This window comes from Acanthaster planci, linkage group LG15 (assembly GCF_054643075.1).
Source record: "Acanthaster planci isolate LZ-2023a linkage group LG15, COTS_SCS, whole genome shotgun sequence".
NCBI classification, from domain to species: Eukaryota; Metazoa; Echinodermata; class Asteroidea; order Valvatida; family Acanthasteridae; genus Acanthaster; species Acanthaster planci.
The window spans coordinates 1,550,755-1,569,772 of NC_141791.1; the positions used below are offsets into that span (position 1 = coordinate 1,550,755).

At 41.4% G+C, this 19,018-nt stretch overlaps 1 protein-coding gene across 11 annotated transcripts in view; it reads left to right on the forward strand.

Moving 5' to 3' along the window:
* LOC110974375 (uncharacterized) overlaps positions 1-17,535 on the forward strand; it is a 51,129-nt gene extending 33,594 nt beyond the window's left edge. For 3 of the 11 annotated variants that reach the window (XM_087146191.1, XM_087146200.1, XM_087146190.1), the window contains 14 exons: positions 137-300; positions 680-1,103; positions 5,031-5,057; positions 8,211-8,368; positions 8,540-8,584; positions 9,354-9,576; positions 10,366-10,650; positions 11,081-11,300; positions 11,601-11,790; positions 11,881-11,985; positions 12,107-12,160; positions 12,594-12,756; positions 13,609-15,288; positions 16,371-17,535. In XM_087146191.1, coding sequence (XP_087002317.1) covers positions 137-300; positions 680-1,103; positions 5,031-5,057; positions 8,211-8,368; positions 8,540-8,584; positions 9,354-9,576; positions 10,366-10,650; positions 11,081-11,300; positions 11,601-11,790; positions 11,881-11,985; positions 12,107-12,160; positions 12,594-12,756; positions 13,609-15,288; positions 16,371-16,381 — 3,749 coding nt within the window. In that variant the 3' untranslated portion in view covers positions 16,382-17,535. The remainder of the gene's footprint in view (positions 1-136; positions 301-679; positions 1,104-5,030; positions 5,058-8,210; positions 8,369-8,539; positions 8,585-9,353; positions 9,577-10,365; positions 10,651-11,080; positions 11,301-11,600; positions 11,791-11,880; positions 11,986-12,106; positions 12,161-12,593; positions 12,757-13,608; positions 15,289-16,370) is intronic. The other 8 variants (XM_087146192.1, XM_087146196.1, XM_087146197.1 and 5 more) reach the window with 8 other exon arrangements.
* The last annotated feature ends 1,483 nt before the right edge of the window (positions 17,536-19,018 follow it).

Below are 19,018 nucleotides of genomic sequence, written 5' to 3' on the forward strand. Positions count from 1 at the left end.
CTGCTGACTCATTTGGGTCTGGTTCAAAATTGTGTACAAAAGTCTGACGTACAGCGTCCATCTCATATTTTCAAAGGTCTGATGATTTCTGTCTTGACTCCTTCTCCAAATCTACCTTTGTACCGTGTCTTTGCAGTGTTAGATGCTTCAAAACTCAAGGAAAAGGAAAATAAGAACAATCAGTTTAGGCAACAACAGCTCAGTGACCGACAGAAACGTATCGATAGTATCCGGCACAAAGCGACTGATCACAGGGCCGAAATACTCGAAAGGAAGAAGAAGCAAGAAGAGGAGGATCAGGTGAGCAGATTGGTTGATTTTTGAATCCACATCGGTGAATCTTGGAATCTGATTGGTTGATGGTAAACGTAGATCTTGTCCAGGCTCCAACATTTTTGTATACCCTGACAACTGGCTGGGTACAAACTGTTCTAATTTGTAATGTTGTCATGTCTTGACCGTTTTGCCTGTGTAAATTGATGAGTGAATAGAAAATTTTAAACGTTTTCAACTAAACTTTGTTTTTAATAGACTTTGATTGGTTTACTACTGAAGAACTGGTCCCTGCAAAATTTCTTGATGGCAAAGTCTTAAGTTCCATAACAAAGCATAGGTTAGCTTTTGTTTGCTTCAGTGCTAAATTCTGTTTTCTGTTTTGGTGATTTTATTTGATGTACAGGCCCGTAAAGAAGCCATTGTCAGGCGTTCCAGGGAGCGCTCAGACAACGCCCGCGAGAAGCGCCGTTCTTGGAGCGCATTTGGGTCCCGCGACTACTCCTCCCCGGTCCCCAGCGGTGGGACTCCCCGGTCTTCGAGAGGTCGCAGCACCGACAGGATGACGGAACGGCAGAGCCCCGACGGTGGTTTGACCCTGGGCGCCAGCAAGCGCTTGTCCAGTTCTGTCTCTGCCCTGCACCGCCCTGTGCACCTGGTGCGGCTTGGGCCCAACGAGGATGACTGGTTCGAGGTTCACATCCCAGACCCACGCTCTCGTCGCGGATCATCCCCAGGCAACGACAAGAATCCTGATTCTTCTTCCACCCCTTTGCCTGCCAGTAGCAGTACCATCCCCCGCCACCACCTCTCCTCACCTAACCTTGCATGTAAGCTCACAGTCTTTGACAAAAAAAAACACAAATTTCCTAACAACACGTTGCTGCGGGATTTTCCTTCCCCGACTGGCTTGGCACTGCACACAAACACAATACTCCAGCTCAAAGGGCTAAAGAGCTGCTAGGCAGATGATGCACGTCGCTCAGCTGAATTGGGGGCGGGAACCGGTTACAGGCAGTATGCTGTGCATTACATTTATGCTGGTAACCCAATTTGCTTGGCAGAACCTAGGAAGCTGGCTTAGCGAAAGTCTTGTGCTTGCCAGCACTCTTACAGTTTGCAGTTTCTTTCTCACAACATTAAAAACAGGGCGTTAACGTGCAATAACATTCCAGACACACTAGTTAACAACAACAACAACATCATCTCCCTAAAACAACATAAAATTGCTGTCAACAACCATAAAGCCAAAATATGCATGTTTAATCGGTAATTCAAGTTAAAAGAATCATTCGTTTATTACACAACAATGTGAATTACATGTGCATACATGAACATGTACACAGTGACATAATAGGATAAACCAGAATGCTTAACTTCAAATCAATTTAGAACGGTTGAATGCTGTATTAATAAAGCTTGCAGTAAAAATTCATTTCCTGGACAGTATGAAAAAATTCATGTACACAGACTATTTTGTCACGGAATTGTCATCTTTAATTTGTCACTTATTAATTTTGCCAATCACAAGTGTCCGCTTCATGTCATTAAATTGAGGAAGTACATTCTCCAGATCCATCAAGCCATCTCAAACTCCAAGACAAAAACTGGCATAGGTCGCAGTTCAGATGTTTGGTTCTAATCCTCAGCAGCTTAGGTAGTCTCATTGTCAAATATACCTGTAGGTCTGTGGTTAATCCTGCAGCAAATTTACATACCATAATAACATGTCAATAACTTGTATAGCATATTTTAATATTGTCTGGTGGGGGACCAGCTGATATGGTTCCATTTTTTCACTCAGTGAACATTGTCTCTGTCCTGTCTTATTGTTTCTATTATGTTCTTAAATGATTCCAACTCCATTATGTAAAGATACTACTTTTAAAACTCTAATATCAACTGAAATTTAAAAAAGGATTCTTTTAAAATACTTAGTCTGGTTCTAGGATTATTGATGATTATACATGTAGGTAAAAAAATTGTAGTGCTTGAAATCTCTCAGTTATTATTTTCTTTTCATTTCTTTTGTACATGCATTTCAGTTATCCCAAGGCAAATCCAAATTGAAATCAGCAATACTTTTTTGAAGTGATTTCTTAGTGAGCATGACCCAAATACCCAATTTTGTCGTGGTAATTTTTCCCTAATGCACCTTTTTGGTTGACAAAGTGCAGTGGTCAGCTGTGATTTTTTTTCTTTTGCCTCAAACGTTGTTCTTCTTTTTCCTCAAACGTTGTCCTTATTTTAGGACCCCCCCGCTAAATAGCTGAGTTTGTTTTTCAAACCAGATTTGTTCACATTGCCATTAACTTTGAACGTACCGTAGCAGTGTAAGGCTTTGTTTAGTTTCCCACATTAACTCCTGGGGCGCCTTACGAAGAAAACAAAGCTCATCGTTAATGTTACCCAATGCCCAGCAGTTCACTTCAATTACCTGACCTTTCCCACTTTATCCTGAACTATGCTAACCATCTCAGCTCCGTTGACCAGTAGATGGATCACATTACCTCTTTAAAACTAGGAGTCAGGGATACGTGAGCTTGTTGTCTCCTCAGAAAGATTTCATAGGGCAGTTGCTTGATGATAGGTCAAATGAAAGGGTTTAAAAAAGCTACCAAAAAATGGAGATTGTGTGCCCTGTGTATTTACACATTCAGTTTTAAAGGGGAGCCAAAACATTTTTAGAGATTTGTAGGGCAGTGCTAAATTACTTAGGGGCAAATAGGGGTATTGTAGTTTTTCACCTGTTCAATGTGATATTTATATTTAGGTAAGTTACATCTAGTTAACATAAAGAACTTTTGAAACCCTGACTGCTTACTTGATCCTGATAGTATCTCTATGACTAATTGGCAATTTATTAGAAATGTTTATAACCCCCCCCCCAAAAAAAACTTGGTCTCTGGTCAGACCAAAGTTCCAGAATTAATGTGGCAATGCTTTTTTTTTCTGGGGGGTGGGGGTGGCTTTTTAAGACTGGGAACAGACATGGAAATGAGTGGCATATTTGATCAAAGAGCTAAGGCTAGTTATGGCACGCCGCATGCTGCCATTGTTGTTAATCAGCTGGCTGCAACTTTGTAACCTACCCGTGGTCTACTGTTTGTGTTTGACATCAACATTATGCAGTCGTAACAGATCTATCACCCGGTATGAGCTGTCCACGAATTAGTCTGGTTCCTTGAACAAATTGCCCTTCGGACTTGTGGACTTGTGGCCGGGAATCAGTCTACTCGTGAACATTCAGGCAGTATGGAAATAGAGGTCGCTGTTTTGAAAATTTTGTGAAAAAAAATGGGGAAAAAAACCATTGACGTTCACATTCAAAATTGACTCGCATGCTGACCAGAGACCGACCATTTTTGGGGAGGGCCTTACTGCATAGTTTTTGTACATTGATCAACTTTTAAAAATTTGTTGTCACTAACATGTACTGAATAATATTTGGGGGTTCAACTAGATAGGTTTATGATTTTTTTCTGAAGATTTCTAATTTCAAACAGGTGGAGAAAGCAAAAATAATTTATAGTTAGTAACTTAACCACTTTAAATAGCTATAAAAATTATTTGTTTACAATCTACTGCTATACAGACGAGATGTGAACCTCTCACCGCTGTCATTCAGGCTCAGTGGTTGAATGGTGGTGAGGCCTGTGCTTGTTAACCACTGGGTTGGGGTTCAATTCCAAATATTTTAGGCACCTGCACAATTTTGGGGAGAATTCCGGATTCATTAATGATTTTTGGTTGACTGTAAACGTGAGTTTCTCGACTCGCATGGTTTGCTTACTCATACATGTATTACCACTTTCTTTTATTTTTTTCAAATACTTTTTACCTCGTTTGCTCAACCTTTGTGTGTGGTGGTGGTGGTTAGTGCATGGCATTTGTGGTGAGCATTTGTTGTGCCTTGTTGTCTCGAGTGGCAGCCATCTTGAATTGCAGGGGTGAAATTGTTAACAACTTTTTAAAGACTAAGTCAAAACAGCCACAGTTTTCTCCAGTAATTTCATCATTTCAGTGCTCATCCCCTAACATACATGTACTATAATCAGTAATCATGACAAATTAAATTGTTTGTGACCGTAAGTTATTCATGCCGCTTTCTGATATTTAGGTTTAGGTAAAAGCTTATTTCTCCCAAAGTCAACAATATTTTCTGTCTTGGTCTTATATCCCTTAAAGACAAAACCAAATATTACTGTGCACACATTTATAAGGCTGCAACCTTTTGGGGAGGTGCCTTCAGCTTGGACATTTCTGTTTGTTGTTTAATAGTAGTCAACATAGGGTTAATAATCATATATTTGATTCAGTCAGGTATCTAGACAAACATGGCCGCTGCTTGACATCTCTATCTTCGCACATTTTTTGTTGTGGACCCGTCATGTTTAAATTGATTTTGAATTTGTCACCATGGCTGGTTTCATGCTTGGATGCTGCATCTCAATTTCTGGCATTACTGAAGCCTTTGTTGATGTTTGTTGCTTACAACATTTCCTTTGCTTTCTTAGCATGGAATTCAGGAAAGAATAATATCAATATTAGGATTTAAGACTCTTCTAAAGTTTAAGTTTAGTTATAATAGGTCCCTTATTTCAAATTTTTCCAAGCTATACCTGAAATTATGTTTTGCAAATCACTAAAATGGGGGTTGAATAAAAATATCTTAGTGTGAACACTTTAAGTTGCACTTTATAATCCAAACTAGGGGAGATTTAAATATTTAATTTTATTTTTATTTGAACGTAAAGCGAGCAATGTAAGGAGACGCTTGAGAGGTAAGTTATGGTGTTGGGAATCCTAGGATGAAACAAATTGGAGTGGACTTTTTCGGTGGTTGTGATTCCGTTTTGACTTGTTAGTTTGGTGGTTTGGTAGATTAGAATATCCTTTTTTTTGTTTTTTTGTAGTGGAATATGGATTAGTTAAATGTAATCGTCTTGTGAGTTTGTGTTTCCTGGTAAAAAAAGAAAATTAGTTAGTATTCATAAATTAGACAGGGCCTTAAAGCATACAGGTTTAAAGTGTAACCTTTTTTATTCAGAGTTCATTCACCAGAAGAAGTTGGGTAGTTTAAAAATTCATTCTCATCATTGGCAAGTTCATTCTTTTGCAGAAAAAAAAAAACAAATATGTTAACATTTATTTCTGATCCCAGCAGCTCTCAATCACAACCAAAATGTCGATATTTTGTTGCTGTTTTTTTTAAAATGTTCAATTCATTTCTCCCCAAAATGCATGTTTTTTTGGAATTGCATGAGGATTGTTCAGTGTGCAATATTTGTCCTCTGTTTGATTTAAAAACTTCAATCAACACTTTAAAAGTTCAATACAACGAACATTCTCAAAATGCTAACAATTTTGAAGCTAAGCTTAAAGACAGTGAGAATTACACCTCTAAATTTATTTCTGCATTTGTGATGTGATCTGCGAAAACCCTTCACATGTTGAGCTTTGTCATTTTGGTGCCTATCAACTTCAAATTGAGCTGGACACAGTCCTGTTTTCAAAACTGTTTTATTCGTGATTCCAGACAACCCAGATTGATGTTATAGATAACCTAGAATCATAAATGGAATGTATCTGAAAATGAGCTTGTCCATATTGATTAGAAGTTTACATGCACCCAAATGACAAAGTTTGCCATGTGAAGGGTTTTGGCAGATCGCATCACATTTGATACTGAAAAGATTTCCATTTACAAATGTGTTAAACATCTTGTGAAAAGTTACAATTACAGAGTTCATAATTGAAATAATTCTGGCTTACTGACAGACGAGTATTACCTGAGGGCACTCTTAAAATGTGGTAATTTTAACAAATGTTTGTGGAAAAGGTCAGCCAAGATGCTGTCTCCAGCCAAATTTGAAGAAAAGAAAAAAAAAAGATTGACACTCATTGCTGAAATTTGTCCTTCAGTGAACTCTGAAAGAAAAAAGCTTTCTGACAGTTGACAGGTGAAGTTGTGTTTCCTTTTCTGTGTGCATTTTGCTGTTTGCATAAGGACTGGGAACTTCCTAGGCCTTGGAATTCCACTTGAATGGGCCCTGGTTTCCTCTGACTAAAAGTACCAGGTGCGACAAGCCGAGCTGGGCTTTGAAAGGGTCCCTGGCCTGACTGACTGGATAAGGCTTCAACAAGAAAATAAAAGTATTGAATTCCGCCCAGGAGGGGAACAAAGGCAGAGGAAGAAAAGGGGTTGCTGTGGTTGGAACAATGGCGAGGGAGGCCGGCTGGTATTGTTGAGGAAGGAGTCAGTGGGAAATTTGATTGTCTGTGTTGGCAGGCTCGTCAGTTGGAGGGAAGTTCTGTTAGTGGGTGAACGTGTGCTGGCAGGATTGTGTGCAAGTCGTAGTTGGACTATGGGATTAACTGCACGTACTCAGGAAGGATTTTTACACATGCTTAGTGATTCTGCCATTTTTTTTTTCTTGGAAGTGTAAAGTGGCTCATGTGTTGCTCTTTTTTGAGGGTGTTTGAGAATTTCTGAAGCTGCATCGAAGCATAAAATTAGACATTGTAGTGTAATAATCAGGAGTATTCTTCAAATTTCATGAGCTTTAACTTATGCCACACCTTTTATGAGGATTGTTGGTAAGAAATTTGCCACGCTTACCCAGGTTAGATCTGGGACCAAAATTTGGCATCCTTTCAAAAAAAATGGCAGAATTATGACTCAGCCGTTGTCATCAGATCAACGTTGACAATTCAGTGATCAGTGATTCAGCTGTGACATTTACCAAGATTCGGCGACAGTGGTGGTGTACATGTGTGTAGTCAGTTCAAGCCTGGTTTTCTGTGGAGTCACCTTTCAAGATGGCCGCCGAGGTTAGCAGCATACCACGGATGAAAGGTTGTTGTCTTCTGTTTCTGCTTTAAAATAGTTGTCATCGGTCTGAATAAAATTGCACATTCTGCACCATACTGTGTCACACTAGCTCTGAATTATGCTATCATATATAACATATCAAATGTTTTGTACATAATAAACTTTCATTCGTGACGGATTCTTAATGAATCTGCATTGAAACAAGAATCTTTAACCTTACACTCTACCTTACAAATTTAGAAATACATGTAACTGTCCATACAACTCTCTACTCTCGTTTTCACATTTTTTTGCAATTTTGTCACATTCCTGAGTGACTAATGGGGATTGCTTTAGACAGAGCTGCATGCTTTTGCCTGAATACGGCCGTTTCACAATAGTGCACCACTAAGAGTTTGCAACGAATTGGCCAATCACAATATGTGAAATTTGTTGACCCATTGCACGTTTGGAAAGGGTCGACAAATTTTGCGCATTATGATTGGCCAACGTGTTGCAAACTCTTGGTGGTGTACTCTTGTGAATCACCCGTATTGTGTTGTGTAGATTAGTCGGCTCGGTATTTTTGGATAAATGAGTGTGGGTTTGTTTGTCAGGTATCCTTGAATGTATTCATGCTTTTCAGGATCAGTGCAGTCCTTCAATTTTTTGTGCGGGCATAACGATTGGAACCTTGCTTGATTGAGAAAGCCTTGCTTGTAGTGATTTCCTAAATTTGGAACTCTGCTTGGAATTACATGTACTACATTTTTACTGAGAAGAAGCAAAGATTATAACTAAAAAACATTTTTGTTGCGTGAACATTCAGCAGAAAACAACATGACTTGTATTTGCAGAGAAAACCTTTTCAAGTTCTCAGGAAACATGGTGGGAACAGAATTGTAAATTTAACACTGGGTCACAGTTGTCATCCCTTTGCACTTACAGAAATTTGACTTTTAATGGACATTCCTGAAATCTCAGTTACCATGGGAATATAAACAAAATTTCATTGAACTTAACAAGGACTGCATCAAAGGGAAATAAAAAACTTCATATTTCTGTTGTCCAGCAGTTGATGATGGTATTCTAACAGTTCTTTTTTCCTTTGTCCATTTCGCAGCAGCCTACCCAAACAGGGATAGTAGGTCAGCCCATTCGACGCCGACGCACGTCTCACGACCGCTCTCGGCAACAAAACGCTCCAATTCAAATTCAAAACTAGACAGCGAGTCCGGTCCAGTGGGTGGAAAGCCGGCATCTGGAACAGCACCTGCAAAGGCAAGAGCTATCTTTTTTAAGGGAGGTTGTTCCCACGTTTATCCTTTCCTTCTAATGTTTCTTACCGAGTTTTGAATTTTGTTACATTTCCATGCCTGCAGTTCCATGTAGTGACATTTAAAAAAACTATTTCAACTTTTAGGTGTAAAGTACTGTTTGATTTTTGTACAGGAATTTTTTGCAGATAATGAGGGCAAGCCACAGCTGCATTTTGTGGTATGTTCTTGAAGTACTGTGCTTTTATGAGGTTACATGTACGTAACACTGGTCATAAGAGGGTGCTTTTGCTTGCTTTCATGAGAATTTGTGCGGTTGAATAAGCCCTTAGCAGCACTAGGGTTAACGCCTCACAGGTGTTTCCATTTTTTTAAAAGTAAAAACGCATCTAGAATTTTCTCAACATCACTGAATTTTTGACATGTCGGACATAGAGTGTCTTAACTCATTATCCTGATTGCATTGTAAAAGGAGAGTATGAAAGCATATCAAATGACAATCCAGTTTCAACTGTCATTTACTGAGGTAATTTTCTGTTGCCATATCATACATGGACTGGCTAGGTGACTGGACTCTCAGTAGTCAATTGCTACAATATCTGCAGTGCTGACAAGGCGGTAATGGGCTTGATTCCAACCTGAATAAGCTTTTGGAGTCTAACCTGTCAACTTGTTGAAGAACACTGAGCTTAAAGTGCTTATATAGATCGAGGTGGTACAGGGAATACCCAAAATAAAAGGGAGGTTATTTATCAGGTCATTAAAGATTGAGTAATTTCCTATTGAGCTATCAACGGAATAAATGTCATTGAGTTGGTAAGCGGAAGCAATCATGCAACGTGCTAAGCAAGCTGGGAACCAGTCACAGGCATACATATTTGGACACTTAGCAGTATATTTTCATTAACCTATTTTCACTAACCCAAACTGTTTTGTGCGTATAAAATTTGTGTGCCTCATCCAGACACTCATTATACTTCCTGGTACAGAGAGGAACATCACCCCGCACCTCTCTACACGGGCGGCCTCCATCACCAAGGCAACAGTCTTCAACACCCAGAGCCACCCCTGTCCGTGCACCATCGCCAAAGACAGCTGCGGGTCAAGGGTCAACCACAGTGGACGGCAGCAAACCTAGGCCAGGCAGGGTGCAGTCGCCACGTAACTTACCTAAACAGACAAATGGGGATAGCAGTCGGAAACCCCCAGAAGGTTAGAATTGATGCCTAAGTACGTTACCTGATCACCTTTTGTTTACGACACTCGTAAACACATCTTTTACAAGTAGCCATATGTTGTGGGTCAAGTTACAAGACACTGACCGATATTGTGGTAGAAAACCGTGAAGGGAATTGTGGCTGTGAAAGCAGGTAGTAGGAAACTGACCGATATTTTGGTAGAAAACCGTGAAGGGAATTTTGGCTGTGAAAGCAGGTAGTAGGAAACTGACCGATATTTTGGTAGAAAACCGTGAAGGGAATTGTGGCTGTGAAAGCAGGTAGTAGGAAACTGACCGATATTTTGGTAGAAAACCGTGAAGGGAATTGTGGCTGTGAAAGCAGGTAGTAGGAAACTGACCGATATTTTGGTAGAAAACCGTGAAGGGAATTGTGGCTGTGAAAGCAGGTAGTAGGAAACTGACCGATATTTTGGTAGAAAACCGTGAAGGGAATTGTGGCTGTGAAAGCAGGTAGTAGGAAACTAATCTCATTTTGCATGAACAGGTACCAGTAACATTTTGACATTGCTGAAATTGAAATGGTGAGCCCATATCTTGCAGTTAAGATGTTGGCAACATCTGTGTCTCAGGGGTAAGATTTCTTGGCTTTTTAGCTGATTTCAGCTTTTTCTGTGTGTTGGATTTCAGCTTTTTTCCCTCACTGGCTGTGTACAAAAGAATTGGAGATTTTCACAGTTCGGCTTCTTGATGCCTTTTTTCAGCTGTTTTCAGCTATTTTTTATCATTGGTCAATCTCATCCCTGGTGTCTGTCTGCTTCCAGCTAAGAAAACCCCAGGTCAAGCTCCGCCCATCAAGAAGGCCCTCACCCCCCGCACAGACATCGTCAAGTCCACAGTCAGCTCACCAACGAGGACCGTGACTGCACCAAAGAGCACCCCCAAGGCACCTGCCACTAAGCCTGCCACGACACCCAAAGGGGGTCCTAAGCAGGCCAAGCCAGCTGCAGTCAAAGTGGCAGTAGCAGCGGCAGCAGCCCCTGAGAAACCAGCCCCTGAGAAACCAGCCCCAGCTAAAGAAGAGGTGGAACCAGAGACCAAACCAAAGGGTGGGCAATTCTAGAGCTACTAAATGGAAACTAATGCTTAGCAGCTTCTGGGCAATTTTAAGTATCAACCATTCGTCAATCTCTGGGCAATTCTGCCTGGTGCCCTGGATATATTCTGGGAAGGGGACCCAGGAAAAATCGACGGGAGGTCGACAAACCACATCATTTACACTTACCCATATCTGCTTGGTAAAAAATCAGTGGAGAACCAGTCCGTAGATGGGTACAGTGCATAGCATTTTAACAAAATTTCTTTTTTTGATATTTAACAGCTTTGCAGATAGCACCAGGGGCCACTTTCATTGATGAAGCGGTACATTTTGCTTTGACTGGTTCCTGCCGCAGTCTGCTTAGCAAGAACATTTGCAACATGTTCAGGTACCAGGTTGACATGTCACTGATGGTCAGTATTTTTTTCCCCTCTGAGCAGAAACACCACGTTCTCAGTCTCCAACTATCTCAGAATCATCCAGTGGATCAGCCCCTGCAGCCAATGGCACTGCCTCCCCAGCCGCACAAGCCCCGCCTCCAGCCAAGGAACTGACAGAAGAGGAGCGTGCCAAGCAGGCACTTGCCGAGAGGCGTCGTCAGGCCAGGGAGAAAGCCGAGAGAGAAGCGGAGCTTGAGAAGCAAAGACAGGAGCAACTGAAGTAAGGAATGCTGTGCAGACATCTTGGACTAGTATCCACACTTCAGACTCATGTCAACCTTTTACTGTCTGAATAATAAAAGAGGGTTGCCAGTCTACAAGTTGGCGCGTATCTATCTTGGTTTTCCATTGTGGATTTGTTTTCTAAATATCTGCCTTACCGAAAGGGCTTATTTTCAAATTTTAGTAGGCCAAGCTACAAGTTAAAGTATAATTTTATCAATTTCTCAAAGTATCAAACTGTAGAGGCAAACTTGGCTTCTTGAGACTGGTACAAATTTCGGACTTTTTTGGTTGGCAGACGCGAGGAGGAAGAAAGAATCCGTCGCGAAGAAGAGGAAAGAATTCGTCAGGAGGAGGAAGAGCTCAGACTAGCGGAAGAGCATAGGAAGGCAGAGGAGGAACGTCTGAAACAAGCCATTCAAGAGAAGGAGGAGAAGGAGAGATTGGAGGCGGAGCGTAAGGCGGCTGAGGAGGCGGAAGCAGCCCTGGTGAGTGAAGATTAGCAATCTCCTCGCCCCCTTTGCATGTATCCCTCGCCGTTGGATTACAAAGAATAATCCTCTGGAATCATTTTACAGAGAGCAGAGGAGGAGAGACTACGTCAGGAGGACCTGAAGAGACAGGAAGAAGAACTGGCTGAGAAATGCCGCCGGGAAGATGAAGAGAGAAATGCTCGCAAGAAGGTCAGTCTCTGTGACAGCCACCATGAATTGCATCAGTAGTAGTTGATGGATTATACAAAACAAACGAGGTGGTTTTCCTGCCGTTAATGGTTTTCGTCGTCTCACGCTTTTTTCTTGACAGAGAGTTGAAGAAATCATGAAGAGAGCCAGACGAGGAGCCCAAGCAAAAGACAAGGTACGTCTTTGAGATATATGCTGAATATGGTGGGGTTTGTTCAGGATGTTGGTCCCCTCACTTACAGCTGACTTTTGTCATTCCTAATTGCATTTGAAGCCAGACATTAATCCAATTACCACTTTAACCATTCAATGTAGTGATCGCAGCGATACTTTATGTGTAGATTATCATAACTGTAGAAGTTAGTTTTAGCTTCAAAAAGAATACTGTTGGAAGTAGGTTTCAACTTACTACATAGGGAATGGTGTTGCTCTAGCCACGGAACTACGGGGACTGAATCTTTGCATTCCTCTAGTTTGTCCACACTTTCTGTCTGCAAGTGCACGTCAAAGTTACTCAGTTTGAACAAAAGTAAGAGGATGAATGCTGAACCATTGGCCGTCCTCCGCCCTCCCCATGCTGTCATTGTTTTGCCTCGTTCCCTTCTCAGGATGATGGCTCAGAAAATGGAGACAGTGGCTCTGAGAGTGGATCTGCCACAGGCTCGGAACGGAAGACGAATGGAGTCAACAGCGTGCTAGCCGGCAGCAGTCTACTCAACAGCGAGAAGTATCGCAACTTGCTGTTCAATCGCAACAAAACGGAGCTCTCAGGTATACTCCTCGACCAAAGCCAGGAAGCTTCTTGAAGTTGTAGAAAATACTAGGGTTTTTGGGGGATAATCTCTAAAAATGTCATCAGTCTCCATGAATTATTTGTGACGTACATGCCCTGTTCAGAGGCAGAAAATGACCTAATTTTTTTCGGAGTATTTGATCGTTACTACAGTTAAATTGGATGAGGTTATTGCTGAATCAGTATGGTAAATTTTATCACAGTGAAAAAAAATAAATTACCAAAATGTGCACAATTTTCCGTGATCTCAATTGCAGCATTGCAGGAATACCAGATTTTTTTAAATACAAGCAGCACTACTGATAATTTCATATAATTTGTAGCCGTCCTGTCTATATGCATTTGAACTTACTCCATCCAATTCCTGAACTGTGTCTTTCATTTCCTATATAATCATCATTTCCTGCACTCTCTTTTGCAGTGTGGTACAAGGGACACTAATTCATGCAACAGGGAGTGTGGACAACTCATGCATTTGCTGCTTAATCTACTAACAATTTTGATCTTGCCAGCTGTTCCTTTTTCAAACAGTCTTGGGTGCACCTTATGCATTTTTTTGGACACACAAGGAATTCCAAATTCAAAAGACTCAAAAGTTGTACGTCTTTCTTTCCAAAAAGAAATCTCAATCAACAGAAAAAAACAGTACTACTATATATAAGTTTTACTAAAATAAAAAACAAATTAAAGTAATGACATTTGCCATCAAGTTTTTATACTTCAGCAAAATTTTAAGGAAAAAACCTGACGTGTACCCAAGTTTGTTTGAAAGAGAGAAATCATTGTTATCTTCCTCTTTCCTCCATTATTTGCACACCACCGTCTATCAGGCGATGAGGACGAGGATTATGAGGGTGGTCAGTTGGAAGGCACTGCTAACGGCGAACCTGCCAACAGCTCCAGCGATTCCGATGACCGGGATGGGATGGAGCTGGGGGGAGGAGCGGGGCCTGTAGACTTGCTCCCCGGTGACAAACCAGAATGGTCAGATGAGGAGGCAAAACAGGTTGATGGGGAAGATTTTATGGAGGTGCTAGATTCAGATGCAGGATTCCAAGGTGATATCAATGTTTTGGAAAGAGGAGTGGTAATGGAGGATGACCTTCAGGAAAAGCAAGAATTGCCAACTGAGCCTGCTGATGGAATTGGGGTTGGCAACGGTGAAGTTTCTGACAAGGGTGTGGCCAAAGAAGACGATGCGGCAGAGATGGAGGGTGTGGCCAGAGAAGAGGATGTAGCAGAGGTAGAGGGTGTGGCCAAAGAAGAGGATGTGGCAAAGATGGAGGGTGTGGCCAGAGAAGAGGATGTGGCAGAGGTAGAGGGTGTGGCCAAAGAAGAGGATGTGGCAAAGATGGAGGGTGTGGCCAGAGAAGAGGATGTAGCAGAGGTAGAGGGTGTGGCCAGAGAAGAGGATGTGGCAGAGGTAGTGGGTGTGGCTAAAGAACGGCCAGAGCTAAAAGGTCCTGCTGAGGAACCACCACCGCCTTTGGATGATGATGATGTAGTCAGTGATGATGCAGTTGGTGCCTTGGGTGTGGGCAAGGAGGGGGCAGTTGAGCGGGTTGTGGCTAATGAAGGAACAGATTCAAAAGGGTTCACTGATCAGCCGCTACTTGATGACTATGGCATTGGTAAGGATGCAGTCACTGATGAGGGCTTTGTCAAGGAGGAAGGTGTGGTTGAGGAGGGTGTGGCAGACAAAGAGACAGCTTCAAAAGTCTTCACTGAGCAACAACCACCATTTGACAACTATGGTGTTAGTAGTGATGTAGTCATTGATGAGGGTGTGGTCGAGGAGGGTGGGGCAGATACAGAGGCCGATTCAGACACCTTCACCGAACAACCAGCATCTAAAGATTATGGAATTGGCAGTGATGAAATCTCAGATGGTGTGGTTAAGGAGCATGTGGCTAAAGAAGAGGTTAATTCCAAAGTCGTCATTGAGCAGCAGCCACGATTCGATGACTGCAGTGTTGATAGTGATGCTGTTGCTGATGTGGGTGTGGCCAGTGAGGAGGGTGTGGTCAAGGAGGACATCCCTGTTGACCTTACCACAAATGGAAATGGCAACATTGATCCTGAAGATCAGGAAGATATCAGCAGCGATGACGAGAAGAGTGATGGTTCCTCCAGGAACGGAAACGAGCTTGAGCCTCCGGGGTTAACTGTGCCCCCCTTGAACAATGTGCCTGCTTCCGATAATAACTTTAACAATGCAAATGGGGAGACCCTGATCGACCCCGCCCCAGAGAGCACTGAGCTGATCACCAAGAAGGCCCTGCTGGATTTTGACGATGGGGGCGGGACCCTGGATGATGGGGGAACGATAGAGATGGGTCAGGAGCTGTCGCCGGACTCAGCCAGCGACAAACTCAATGCCAATCTTGGCATGATGGCGGGGTTCCCTGTAGGCGATGCCTCCACAACCCTCTCCTTCTCTCCGATGGGCGAGCTGGAATCCAACGGAGGACAGCAGCCCCAGCCCATGGCTGTCTGCCTGACACCCGAAGGTACCACGCCTACTTGTGACATACACGGACCGTGCTTCTGGCATGATTGCTTGACTGATGTGCTGTAGTACCATTTAGTTTTTTTTTCCTGATGAGTTTTAGTTTCATTTTGCCTGCATCCACGGCGTGCCAGATAGGCTTTTGTTTCGTTGCTTTGTTTTGGCTGTGGTATGATGCTGACCATCTGTTTACACAGTTGCTGTGGTCTTTTTTAGCAGTGTCAACCCTAACATGGCATACAGTAGAAGTAACATGCTTGCTTTTAGTTTCAAGTAGCTGTCCGTCTTGTTAGTGACAGGTAGTGTCAAATATTGCTAACTTTGTCATTTAATGGCCTGATCATTGCTTTCCTTGTATGTTCAACTGTGAGTATGCACATGTTCATTTGTGGTATATGCCAAGTTGTGCCCAAGTGGATAGTTACTGAAAGATACCAGCCAGTCGGCGATTCACAATAGAATGTTGCCAATACAGCAAATGCCTTATGTTCCCTTTTAAGCTTGTTTTCCATTTCCCACCTCTCTCCATGTCAGTTTCCTTCCTCTCTGTATTTTAATTCATTCCTCTCCACAACCCTCAATCCGTGGCTAAATTGTGTGAAATCTGTTCATTTGTCATTATTACAGTTGAGTGACTTCTGTTAAATGTGTTATTTTGAGAGTGGACATAAGGTCCTACTCGGCCAGATGTCTTAGGCCGAGTAGGACCTTACGATGTCCACTCTCAAAATTACAATTGAGTGACTTACATGTATGTTGTATAGAAAATACAGACCAAGTACACACCTCTACACCCAAAATTATGAAAAATTATGTCAAGCATTTCCTGATCCATTTTTCTTGAAAAATCACTTAAAAATTTACCCATTTGTGTTCACTTTCCATGAAAGGTACGCAGTCATCACCAGACATCAGGTGTGAATCTTTTCCAATAAGAAATGCACATTTTCTACAATATGTGCAAGCGTTTTTTTAATGCTATCTAGGGAGAAGCCACTTGTTCCTGAGTACGACCTTCCACATTAAACCTCCTTCCTGGTGTTAACAAAAATCTGACTCACCATTCACCTTTTCCCCTTTCAGATGCCGTCTGAAGTCCACATTCATCTTTTTTTTCCATGAACATACATGTATGGCGGAAGAAAACTATTAATTTGAAAACTATATTACGATGACTGTGTGCATTTGCCACCCTGCCAGCGTCCCTACCGTATCTCTCTGTTTAAGTGTTGGATTCTAATGCATATACGCTTGAAGAGGAGTCTGCTCATACTTACGTGGATAAACTGCCGTATTCTTCAGATCTCGTGCTCAGACTTTGTCCCGTGGTGGACTAATGGACCGACCGTAGGCCCCGGCGAAGTTGATGACTTGAAATCTGTGGCCTGAGTGAACAGGCTTTTTACATCAATCGACCTGAACTTCTGATTTGACGTCACTGTATTAGGAATGTAGCAGTCCTGCCTTTGGAACGCGTAGCATATCGTGTTGAACTGATGAACGACCGGCAATGTGATTTGTATGGAAACTTTTGCAGTTGTGCCCCTTGGAACTGGGAGACCAGTTTACTTTTAACCTGAAACTACAAGCTTCCATCCCATCTACTGGATACAGATGTATTTGCTGTTGTTGCCCACTTCATGAAGGAACCAAAACTCGCCTGTCAACCACGGAAAGCATCTTCATGATCAACATGATTTGTCTGCCCACTGTATAATTCATCAATATCTTGAAAGGACTAACTTTACTTATCATCGGGACAGTACAAAATCTCAGCAATTGTGAGAATTATTGATGAGTCTTTGACATTACGTGTTGAAGTGACAAGGCATCAAGTGTGGGATTAAACAAAATTAATAGATCTTCTCAGACAGAGTATGCACAAGTACACTTGTCACTATGCATTAATTACCTGGTATTTTCAGTTGCTAACAACTAATGCGGGGACCATCAAAATCTGAAGGCATACCGTGAAGCAGAGTAAACCTAAAGTTGGAATGCGGAAAATGTTGAAACTTGAAAAACATTTGATTGTTGAAATCTGGTCATCGGGATGATACTTGATGAGGAAAGATAGAAACCCTGTTTCTTCTCTGAAATTTCATAGGTTCTCTCAACGATAACCGCATCAGCAATACGACAAAAACTGCAGCGACAGTCTCGGCCAATGACAGGCAAGGAAATCTCAATGCAGGTGACGATCCTGACTTTATTCCTGTCTGGAGAAGTGTGCCAGAGTCCAGGTGAAGTTTGGGTCTCAGGTTTGGAAATTTAAAAAAGTCAGTAAAAGTCCCAAGCATTTCTGAATAATTCAGGAAATGCTGGCCTTGTTTCGTCAAGTTCCCCTGTGCGGTGTGCTTAAGAAAAAGTATTTTCAACTTCCTTTTTTTGTACATACCTGCTCTGAAACTCTACAAATTTGATTGCCGTAATGTTTTGACACATTTTTTCTGGATATTTATTCACCAAAAGAAGGGAAAAAGATAAGAGAGTTTTCCATTACTTGAAGTGTTTGGAAGGAATTGTGAAAAGGCTGTTGCATCAAATGCATGTTTCACTGTGAAGAATGGCATTGTATTAAATAAAAGCATCAGAAAACTTACCAGTTCTTTGCAAAAATAAACAAAAATATTGACAAAGTGAAAAGTGGCATCCGCGTGCGTGAAATAAATATTCATGTAGTGTTTGGAACAAATATTCAAGTATATGTGAACAAATGTTAGACTGTGCAAGTTTGTTGACTTGGAAGCAAAAGCAAATAAACAAGTAAACACATGAAACAATAGAGCTTATTTTATGGATGTTGGTCAACGTTATTTCATACATTTATAATTTTTGGTGTTTTTCCCCGATTAACATCTACATCTCGTTTCTATTTCGTGCAGAGTGGCCGAAAGAATAGTAACCCATAAATTTTCAAGATTAATGTGGAATTTATTCCAATTTCAACAATTAGATAAATTTGTCGCTGAAAGTTGACGTGGGCATGTGATTTCCATTAAACTTACCTGAGCCTAAGCCCTGCAGTTTTAAATTTGTGTACATAAGAAAATCCTTTGTGGTACAGTTTACACACGTCCAGTTGTCTCGTTCTGTAAATACACCATAAATGTACCGGTTTAAAGGCAGTCACGTCTTGTAAAGCATGTTTAACACAAAAAGGTGACCCTTAGCAACAATAAGCCATTGCGTCAGGCAAACAAGTTGAAGTCAAGAGCTGTAAATATGAAACGATAGGTTTAGTGGTTGAAAATGCAGGAATTTGAGTGGAAGAGAGTGAAAAGGGATGTTATGAAGAATGCATGGACTGCTTCGTTTCAGTTTGTTTTTTTAAACAAGCTGGAGTGGTTTATCTTCTACATTTGGTAACATGTCATGCGAAAGGAGCCATCATATGTACTCAAAAATAGATTTGAAAGTAAAAATGAATTGATTTTTTAGAAATTATTAAAAATGGTGAGGGTGCTTGTGGCCATATTTTGTAAGCTACAAAATGTTGAATCAGTTTTCGGTGTTTAAAGCTCTTTGTAATTTTCATGTCTCTAAACTTCAGGTCAGAAAAAAATTGTACACTGTGAATGAAAAATCTCAACATTGGAAAGCCAGCAGGCTGTTTTGAAACTATTTAGGATGAAATAGGTGACTTTCAAATCTTAAAAAAACTGCAAAGGAAAAATTTCAGTTTAAGACATTTTGTGCTCTTGTTCGTGTTTGAAACCACAGTCCAAAAG